Below are 11,193 nucleotides of genomic sequence, written 5' to 3' on the forward strand. Positions count from 1 at the left end.
GGATTCAGGATTCAATCTGCAGCATTAATCAACCAAGGCAATACACTAAAAAGAAAAATCATAGTTCCCAACAAAAATTTTGAAAAATTTGACTCAATGAAACAAAATACGGTTTTGACACACTAAACACAAAAACTATGTTAGTAGTTAGTACTAACCTCCTCTAGACTTAAACGACACTGACCCCAGTGTTTTCAAGTAAGAGGAAAGCAAAAAGAAACAAAAACGTATTGAAATTTGTAATGAAAAGATGAACTGATTCTCGGGTTACCCATTGCAAACATTGGTATCAACCGATGCTATGAAGGTGTCGGTCGACACCCTCTGCGGACAGAAACATGATCGAAAAATCCTTTGGCAGTTGCAACTCGATTGTGTTGGTAAGTCAACCCTCGCCTGATTATTCTATTAAGAAGCACTTAAACACAAGTCAAAAGCAACATGATAGATAGATAGTTCATAATTTCATACAAAATCCAAACAAAAAATGACTCAATGGAAAAAGAAAAATGACTCAAAAGGAAAAGACAAACCTAGAAGTGGGTTGCCTCCCACTAAGCGCTTATTTTCAGTCATTAGCTTGACTGTTTTGAAGCTCAGGCATCCGATGGATCGGAAAGTGGCAATGAATGCTTCCGAGAAAATGTCCTCTTCATCCAAGGTGGTGTATAAGCTTTAGGTGCATGAGGTCTGCCAAGGATGTGAAGAACAGGACCAGGGCGGGATTTAGGGACGGGATTGCTTCTTTTATGTCCTGCAAAATCATCAACAGAAGAAACAAGCGCTCTACGATAATCTCGTGGCTTGGTTAACTGCAAAACAGTTTTAGTATCTTTGAAGGTCTTATTGATGATAGGAGAAGGATTAGGTGAAGAAGATGCATATCTTGGCCTTACCTGTGCACTATGGAGTGTGGAGTGGTGACTTTTCTGTCTTAGAACAGCTTTCTGACTTGAAGCATAGAGAATGTCCTGTGAGCTCTCAGTTCTGGTCAAGTGGGGGCTCGGTCGTGGAGGGGTGTCGACCGACACTGATGGTGTGTCGATCAACACTGAGCCTGATGCTCGTGTAGCATGAACTTTTTCAACAGAAAAAGTCTGTCCATCTATAGTAGGAGCCCTCCTCAGCTTATCCATCTCAAAGTTCATAACCAAACCTTCCACATTCATTGCTATGTTTCCCTTCTTCACATCAATGATGGCACCAGCTGTAGCCAAGAAAGATCTTCCTAATATGAGAGGGTCTTTAGGCTCTTTATCATACGTCAGCACCACAAAGTCAGTGGGAATCATGAAATTTCCAACCTTAATTGGAATATCCTCTAAAACACCTTTAGGGATTCTTCGGGATCTATCAGCTAAGATAAGATATAATCTAGTTGACTTGAATTCTGTCATCCCAAGTTTCTCAGCAACAGAATGTGGCATCAAGTTGATACTAGAACCTAGATCACAAAGTGAGTGAGCAAACCGTTCTACAGAGATAGAGCAATCACGTACAAAGCTTTCAGGGTCTGGTAACAACTCATCAGTCCTACACTGAAGTATTGCATTCACTTCCTTAGAGACAACCACCTCTTGCTTCTTCTCTTTCTTTTTCTGTGAGGGCTGGTTCAGCCGAATCGCACTGACATCCTTAGTTAGCAAAGCTCCTTCCTCAGAGCTCAATCCATTTGACACCATTCTCTTCACATAGCGCTTAATTGGTGGTGAAAGTTTTACTGCATCAATCAAAGGCATCTCAATCATCACCTTGTCCATCATTGCCTTGCATCTAACATCTTCAATCTCCTGCTTGGACCTTCTTGGCTTAGGAAAAGGAATCTTCGGTTGGTACATCCTTTTAGCAGCTGGAACCTGAGATTTTGCAGTTTCGGGTTCTGTCTGAGATGAGTGTCGACCGACACCCAGGTGGTGTCGATCGACACCATCTTCTGGAGCCGACAGATTTGTCGATTTCTCTCCCTTTTCTGCAGAAACAATTTCACCATCATCTTCATCTCTCAGTGATATGGCATTGCAAGCATGTTTGGGGTTTGACTCAGTTCTTCCAGGAAGAAAACCCTCTTGTCGTTTGACAGACCCAACAGTCTGTGCAACCTGATTCTCCAGCTTCTTAACATGAATATTCAATGCATCAATTCTCCCAGTAAGCTCATTGTAAACATTATCAATCTTCCCAGTGAACGTCACTGTTAACTGTTCTTGACCTTGAAGAAGTTGCTCAAGCATGGCTTCCATTCTACTCTCCGAAGAAGTTTTAGGAGGTGGAGACTGATATGATGAGTTCCCATAGGTTCTTGTATAATTGTTGTTCTGCTTCTGATAATCTGGGTTAGGAGTGTACCCTGAAGAGTTCCCACTGTAAGGCATGTTGCTTTGTTGATTACCGAATCCCTGTCCTTGATACCCAGCTCCATACACATAGTTGACATTCTCCTCTGTATTCTCTGGCTCTGGCTCAAATGTCTCAACTTCAGCAGCAAATTGGACTGACTTCTTACCCACTAGAATATTGTGAACTGAATCCAGCTTGGCATTAACATAAGCTAGCTGTTTTGAATCAAATCCTCCATGTAATCTCTTTCTTTCAGCATCAGCTCTTTTAGTGCTATTGTTGGAGGCCAAATTCTCAATTAAAGCTTCATCATCTTCAGGATATCTTGTCTTGAAATTTCCATGGCTTTCAGCATCCAAAGCTAACTGATACTCCCAGTCACATCCTCTGAAGAAGATACTCAACAATTGTACTCTTGAAAAGCCATGGTGTGGACAATCCCTTTGATAAGCCTTGAATCTCACCCAAGTTGCCTTGAAAGCTTTATCTGGTCTTTGCTTGAAGGAGGACAGCTTGACTCTCAGCTCATCAGACATAGCATCATCATAAAAGTAATAAAGGAAAGCCACCTTAATTTGTTGCCAAGATGTCAAAGATTCTGCTGGCAACTGTTTTAACCATTGAGATGCTTCTCCTGCAAGTGAATATGGGAAGAGCTTGCACTAGATGTAATCCTCAGTCACTCCATTAGCCTTGATACTAGTCACAAGATCCTCAAAATGCTCAATGTGGTCCAAAGGCTTCTCATGGGGCAGGTTAGAGAAGGGTCTCTGTCCAACTAGCTGGAAGTATGCAGGCTTAAGCTCAAAATCATTCCTTGGGAATGGTGGTGGAACAATTGCAGAGCGATTTTCATACATCAAATCAGCTCTGTTGAAGTCTGCAATGGTCCTAATCAAGTCTCCGGGTTGATCCTGTCTTTGAACGGCGCCAAAATATGATATGCTCAAATTAAACCTTAGAGCTACTCTCTCAAATTAAGAGATCACTGCAATACTTAGGGGTCGAATTCCACAAGGACTCAAGACTACACAATAAATTATAGAGTTTTATGATTACGCTAAACAGATTAAGTTGAATTAAAAATTAAGAAAAACAATGCAAAATATTAAATGAAAGTATTGTAAATTCATAGGATCAAAAAGCTAGGCCTAGGAATTTTTTCAGGAAATTACAAAATATTAAATCAATAATTAAATAGGATTCAAGCAATTAAAAATCAGATCTAGAACTCTAAACTCTTTTGTAAAATAAATCAGTTCTCACTGCAAATATTATCTAAATTTAAAACCAGAAAATCCAAATCTTTTTGTAAAATTCTATGTTAAAAATCAGCTTTGAAAACAGGTTTAGATTGTTCACAAAAATTACTAAATCAAATCTCTTTGCAAGAAGTAATTTTGCTCATCAAAAGGTTTTATCAGGAAAATCAATTATATTCACGTATCAATTTATTTTCCTAAAGTATTAATTCTAGGTGATCAATCAAAAATTAATATGAAGAACAACCTATGATGAAGATCTAGAAAGATAATGAATTCTAAATAAACATATCTAATAATTCATAAAATCCCTGTGAAAAACCCTGAACCTAACAAGCAAACTGCTCAGACATATTCGATGAAGAACAGATCATAATTCTGAATAACATGCAATAGATATTAAAAGTAAAAAGAAGGAGTTCAGGAATTCTTCTCTCGAAGGAGTTCAGATCTCTCTCCCAAAAGCTCTCAATATCTCTCTCTCAAAAAACTGCTGGAAAATAACTTTTCTCCGTTTCTAAAACCTAAAAATATTAGGGTTGGGCATTCAGGTAACCCGTTCGGGTTAGAGTATTACCCATTCGGGTTCGGGTAAACGGGTTTAGAAAAATAGAACCCATTGGGTATTTTTAGATAGATGGGTTCGGTTCGGCTTGGATATTATCGGGTTCGGATCGGTTTGCGTTGCAAATTTTAAAACCCGATTAGTACTCAAACTACCGGGTACCCGAAAAATATAATTAAAATTAATTAAATTTAAATAAATTTAGTTAAAATTTGACTTATGTGACAAAATATTTTAGTTATTTTTATTATTTTTGATATTTAGCTATAAAACTAAATGAAATATTCAAAATTATAATCATAATTTTAGGGTAATTGTATTATATTAATGATAATTATTATAAATATGTTTATATGTTCGGGTTTAATGGGTACCCAAACGGGTATCGGGTATTATCCGATCCTAACTCGAACCCACATGTATTAGAAAATAGAACCCAATAGGGTTTTATAGGCAAACCCGTACCGAACCCGAACCCGATTTTTCGGGTCGGATTCCGGGTTGGGTATTTGGGTACGGTCTTTATGTCCAGGCCTAAATATACTATATATATGTCCTAAGACACGTAAGGAATTAATCACAATTATGGAAAACTTCGAGCAACTTTGTAAAACTTCTAAATTTGAAGATTTGTCTCGGATTGTCTTGGAGTCGACCGATGCTCCTTTGGTGTCGGTCGACGCTGGTCACATGATCAGACTCCAAATTGATTTTTTCCGGTTAAATGCTCCAAAATGATCTAAATCGCTCCATTTCGCTCATTCCATGCCAAAATCCTAGTAAACCTGTTAAGATTCTAAAACATTCTAAAAAACAAATCAAAGGACTCAAAAACACACTTATATCATGGTTAAAAACCATAAAAATCAAATCATGATATATCAAATTAAAATATTAAATTATGTTTCGCGATTGTAAACGAGTCCAAGTAGAGACTGATCAGTCACTAATCGTGACAAGAGGTGCGGAGCGTTTGATCTGTTGAAAATTTAATCCACGTCATAACAATTTTTTCCATGACTCGATAAAATTAATTGCTCCATGTAGGAAGTTTGATGAGATGCAAACTGAGTACAGTAAAACTTCTATAAATTAATAAGGTTGGGACCATGAAAATTTATTAATTTAGAGAGGTTTTAATTTATCTATAAATTAATAAAATATTAATTTATGAATAGTTTTTTTCATTTTCATAATTATGAAAATTTTCTATTACAAAATTAGATACTTTTGTTATCATTCAAATTTTTTAAGATTTTTTAAAATTTATAACCTTGGCTATCTAATAGGATGAATGTCAATCGTTACTAGATTATCTAGGTAAAATGATAAATATTAGAACTTTAGAAAAAATTGCTACTATTATCCTTTATGATAATAATGAAGTCGAAGAAGATATTGTAGTACCTTTAGAACCAGTTAGTAAAGAAGCAATTATCGCATATACGATTCTCCATAATTTTTGGATGCGATTTGAGAAGATAACAATGAAAAAGATTAGAGATGAGCTCCAACAAAAATGCAAATTCAAGAATATGCAAATAACAATAAAGTCATATTTCACTAGATTTTCTTAGATAGGTAAACAACAATAAAGTCATATCTCACTAGATTTTCTTAGATATATATATATGTATATATATTTGTTTATTTGATTATTAATTTATGATATTGATGAGAACATACTTTTACATAAGATTTCTAAAAAAAAAATTATTTTGTTATTTTATCAAAATGTGTCATTTTTTATATTGGCCCAACTCGAGACTAAAAGTATTTATTAATTTATAATGAGTATTAATTTAAAAAATATTAATTTATAGAGGTTTTACTGTAGCATCTCTCGACTAAACAAAGTTAGAGATTTTTGTTTTTAGCAAAATAACATTTGTTTTTTTAGTGTTGTATGACACGATAAGAAGATGTATAGTATTTATAACACAATCTACCCACGAATTAGCCACAAATGCTCTATAGCTAAAATCAAATATCACGCATATGCACGGGAATATTCATGGCATATCCGAGACTTGCTGTTAAAAATGAATTCAAACACTCTTGTTTTTTGTCGAAACGCATATAAGATTGATTGAAATTAATTCAGCTTTGTGTCAAAACTTCAAGTGACGTTATTGTAAGTTTTGTAAACGAATATGTAAATTAGCTACAGATTTACCACGATGTAATCTATGGCAAATATATATAGCCAAGGATTCGCCATGTTCAGCTCTCGTGGCTACTGTGCCACATATATCTTGTGGCTAAATTCGTACCATTTTATCACACCCATTTTTGTTGTTGTGTGGTAGCTTTTAGCCATGAAGTTGCCCCCAAAATGCCACAAATTGTTTTTCGCATTTCGTGGCTGTTTCGTGGCTTTTCCATTATTTATTTAGTTTAGCCATATATTAGCCGTGACTGTGTGTATAAATTTTATTAGCGTAGGTCTCCTTAGTTGCCGGCTTCCAATGTGATTTTGTGAGCAGTCACATCTCCATGGAAGACAAGCATAGAGAGAGAAAGGAGAGAGAGAGGCCAAGATAACTAAACGAGCAAGAAAATATGAGATAAATTTACCGAGAATAGAAAAAATTGCCAAGAAATCTTTCAGTAGAATAAATCTCATTTTTCTTAATTGAATCAACTGTACAATAGAGGTAATATATACAGATTAAACCAATCTAAACCGGAGATCATAAACCAGCTAAACTATACAGATTCCAATTAATCTAAACCAAAGACCTATATACAATAATAGTCCCCCTCAAGATGGGGCGAAGATGTTGATGAGACCCATCTTGCATAACAATTGTTGGTACGGAGTCGGGTGAAGTGGCTTGGTGAAAGGATCTGCAAGCTGTAAATGAGTGTTGATATGCTAGAGCTTAAACAGACCTGCAATCAACCGTTCACGCACACTGTGACAGTAAGATTCAATATGTTTGGTGCGTTCATGGAAGACAAATTTATTGGCAATATGAATAGCAGCCTCGTTGTCACAGAAAAGGAGTGTCGGCTTGTGTAGAGGAATCTGCAGCTCCTTGAAGAACTTAGTAAGCCACATGAGTTCATCAGTAGCAACAGACAATGCACGATACTCAGATTCTGCAGAAGATTTAGAGACGACCTTCTGTTTCTTAGATTTCCAAGAAATAAGAGAAGTGCCTAAGAACATGCAAAAACCGGAAGTAGAGCGACGAGTATCTACACAGGAGTTGTAGTCTGCATCAGCAAAGGCTTGAATTTGTAACTCAGCTTTAGAGGAATAGAACAGACCAAGACAAATAGTGCCTTTCAGATAATGAAGAATTCTGTATACAGCAAGTTTATGGGTCTAACGAGGAGCCTCGGAATACTGACTGAGCTTGTTCACCGCAAATGTGATGTCATGACGAGTAATCTGCAGATACATCAATCGACCAATGAATCTCCGATAGAATTTGGCATCAACAAAGTCACCACCAGAGTCATGGCAGAGTTTAACACCAGGGTCAATGGGAGAAGCAACCGGTTTGCATCCCAATAAACCTGTCTCATCGAGCAAATCCAGAGCATATTTGCACTGGCCAACATAAATTCCAGCATCATAACGAGCAATTTCGAGACCAAGGAAGTATTTAAGAGGACCAAGGTCACGAAGTTTAAAACAAGATTTGAGCTCATTCTTCAAGCAATTTGCGGCAGCATCATTGTTGGTGGCAATGACAATGTCATCCACGTAAACTAGCACACAGAGAAATACGTCAGTAGTAATTTTCAAGAAACAAGTATGATCATATTGAGACTGAACAAAACCTAGGCCAAGAAGAGTGACCGAGAACTTCAAAAACCATTGGCGTGATGCCTGCTTCAATCATAAAGAGATTTTTTTTAATTTGCAAACCGCATTAGGAGGAAGAGAGTCCCCTTTTCTTGATGCATAACCTAAAGGAAGCTTCATGTAAATTTCTTCATCTAAGTCCCCATTGAGGAAAGCATTAGAGATGTCCAATTGATGAAGAGTGAATCCATAAATGGCAGAGATAGCCAGAAGAAGCTTCACAGAAGTGAGTTTGCAAAAAGGAGAAAATGTTTCATGAAAGTCAACCGTACCCCTTCTTCTTGAGTGTAACCCTTAGCAACGAGACGTGCCTTATACCTGATGTTCATATATTTCACCATGTTTTACCTTAGTATATTCACATCTTTTGCATGATCTATTAGCACATTTAGCCATTATTGAGTAGCTTTAGGACTGTTTATGCATTATAGTAGAATTGCATTGCATTCGCATAGATTTTAGCATAAGCAGGTGATTTTGGATCCTAAGTAGTATGGAAGGATGCTGAGAAGGATTTGAGCTATCAAGTGAAGAAGATCAAGGAGTTAGAGCAGAAGGAACCAAGTCCGGAAGTCCACTCGACCACCACACTAGACCAGACACTCGACCGTGTGCGAAGAGGAACTCGACCGGCTGGGAGAAGCAGAAGAAAAGGCCACTCGACCAAGCACATGGTCGAGTTGACCGCCGACTCTCCATTTTGTCTTCTAGCTATTTTTAGGGCTTCCCCCTCTCTCCTATATAAAGACTTGTACACTGCAGCCACAAAAAAAAGGGAGAGCGACCTTTTAGAGAAAAATCTGTAAAACCTAGTATTTACTCTTTTGGGAATTATCTACTTTTTGTCTTTCTTTTGCTTAGATCATTAGTCACTTTTGTATTATCTCAAGAAATCTTTGATACTTGTTGGTTTCATAACTTTCTAAGTATGAGAATTTGGGTTTGATTTCTTCTTCAATATTGTAGATCTTTGTCTTATCTTTCTAATCATGCAAGTTTTATTGATTTCTGGGTTTATGATTTTGTTCATCATGTTTAGTGATTGTGAGTAGTGTGTAGAGATCTTAAGGATGGATTAGGCTGGGTAAAAGTTATGGGTGTTTAGATTGATCAAGTTTTATTGTTATACATCTCTTCTAAATTAGATATTCTCTATGCTATTCTTATACTGAGATCCCACTTTTAAACCTCACTTCCCTACTTATGTCTTGTTTATTTGCTTGAGGGCAAGCAAAGACTAAGTTTGGGAGTGTTGATGTTCATATATTTCACCTTGTTTTACCTTAGTATATTCACATCTTTTGCATGATTTACTATCTAGTTTGGCCATTATTGAGTAGCTTTAGGACTGTTTATGCATTAGAGTAGAATTGCATTGCATTTGCATAGTTTTTAGCATAAGCAGGTGATTTTGGATCCTAAGGAGCATGGAAGGATACTGAAGAGGATTGGAGCTATCAAGTGAAGAAGACAAGGGAGCTAGAGCAGAAGAATCAAGATCCGGAAGTCCACTCGACCGTGTGTGGAGAAGGACTCGACCGGCTGGAAGAAGCAGAAGAAGAGGTCACTCGACCAAGCACCCGACCGAGCACCTGGTCGAGTTGACCGAGCCGCCTGCCTATTTTGTCTTCTAGCCATTTTAGGGCTTCCCCTCTCTCCTATATAAACCCCTTGTACCTCATGGCCGAAAAGAGAGCACTTTTTAGAGAAATAATATCTAGACCTAGTATTTACCTTCTTGGGAATTATCGACTTTTTGCCTTTCTTTTGCTTAGATCATTAGCCACTTTTGTATTATCTCAAGAAATCTTTGATACTTGTTGGTTCCATAACTTTCTAAGTATTGAGAATTTGGGTTTGAATTCTTCTTCAATATTGTAGATCTTTGTCTTATCTTTCTAATCATGCAAGTTTCATTGATTTCTGGGTTTATGATTTTGTTCATCATGTTTAGTGATTGTGAGTAGTGTGTAGAGATCTTAAGGATGGATTAGGCTGGGTAAAGGTTATGGGTGTTTAGATTGATCAAGCTTTATTGTTATACATCTCTTCTAAATTAGATATGCTCTATGCTATTCTTATACTAAGAGGGTAATGATAGATCTTAAGCTTCTTAGCATCACACCAATGTCTAAGTTGTTAGATAAGGCTAATGCTAGAGATTATCATGAAGCTTGCTAAGAGATTAGATGTTTAAAGTGATTTTTGACATTGATGATCTGGTTGTTTAATGTCTGCTTTAATATGTAATAGCTAGTGAGAACTAGGTCTACGAGTATCTAAGCTTGATTGTTATTGTCATGAGAATGGATTAACAAGTATTAGAAGATCACTGTCTAGAGATAGCTCATTGTTGATTGAGGTTTGTTGATCAGTTTGGATAACCATAGCTTGAGTCCAGCCCATGAATCCATCCTTAGGACATTTCTTTGTCTATTGATTTCCCCGTTTAAATCCTGTTAATTGCTTGCTGTTTGATTTGCTTTTGTTTTGCTCTGTTTTCATTGTTTGCTCTATTTCTGTTCTTCGTTTGTCAACTCGACCTCCCACTCGATCGCACATCCGATCGAGTGCTTGCTCGAGCTCGTTCCAGAGATTGTTGTTTATGTTCTGCAACTCTCTGTTTCATTCCTGTTGCATCCATTCCATTTATGTTTGTTCCTGTTTCATTACTTGGCTTGCATTAGCTTAGTTCTTGTTCTTGTTTAGTACCATTACTGCTTTGTTTTCTCTGTTTACCTTGCATCTAGTTTCTTGTCTTAGTAGCTTTACATTCTGCATTTCATAATCATCATTAGGTTGCTAGCTAAAATCATTCATCATATTTGGCTTGACTTAGACAAGTATTCACATCCTGATTGCTTGCATCACACTCATTATGGTTTGACATCCTTTATGCTACAACATCATAAGGGTAATTGAAACACCTTGCATCCATCTTTTCATCATCATCATATTCATCATCATCATATTCATCACCATACCACCAAAAAGTATAGTTTCAATACCTCTCAATAGTACCATCCGCATGATACTTAATCTTATAAAGCCACTTACAGCCAATCGGTTTTTTGTTAGGAGGTAAAGAGCAAACATCCCATGTACAAGTTATCTCCAAAGCATCAACCTCATCATCCATAGCTCCACACCACACCTCAAATTCCTTTGCTTCATTGTAGGTTGAGGGTTCTTTGGTTTTTTCTATGGTA

At 36.9% G+C, this 11,193-nt stretch overlaps 1 protein-coding gene across 1 annotated transcript; it reads right to left on the minus strand.

Moving 5' to 3' along the window:
- LOC109130886 (uncharacterized mitochondrial protein AtMg00810-like) lies at positions 7,043 to 8,325 on the minus strand. Its single transcript, XM_019240974.1, has 4 exons — positions 8,257 to 8,325; positions 8,048 to 8,200; positions 7,525 to 7,984; positions 7,043 to 7,455 (listed from the first exon to the last, which is right to left on the minus strand). The coding sequence occupies exons 1-4, from the start codon at positions 8,323 to 8,325 to the stop codon at positions 7,043 to 7,045; spliced, it is 1,095 nt and encodes a 364-aa protein (XP_019096519.1).

This window comes from Camelina sativa, chromosome 19 (genome assembly GCF_000633955.1).
Source record: "Camelina sativa cultivar DH55 chromosome 19, Cs, whole genome shotgun sequence".
NCBI classification, from domain to species: Eukaryota; Viridiplantae; Streptophyta; class Magnoliopsida; order Brassicales; family Brassicaceae; genus Camelina; species Camelina sativa.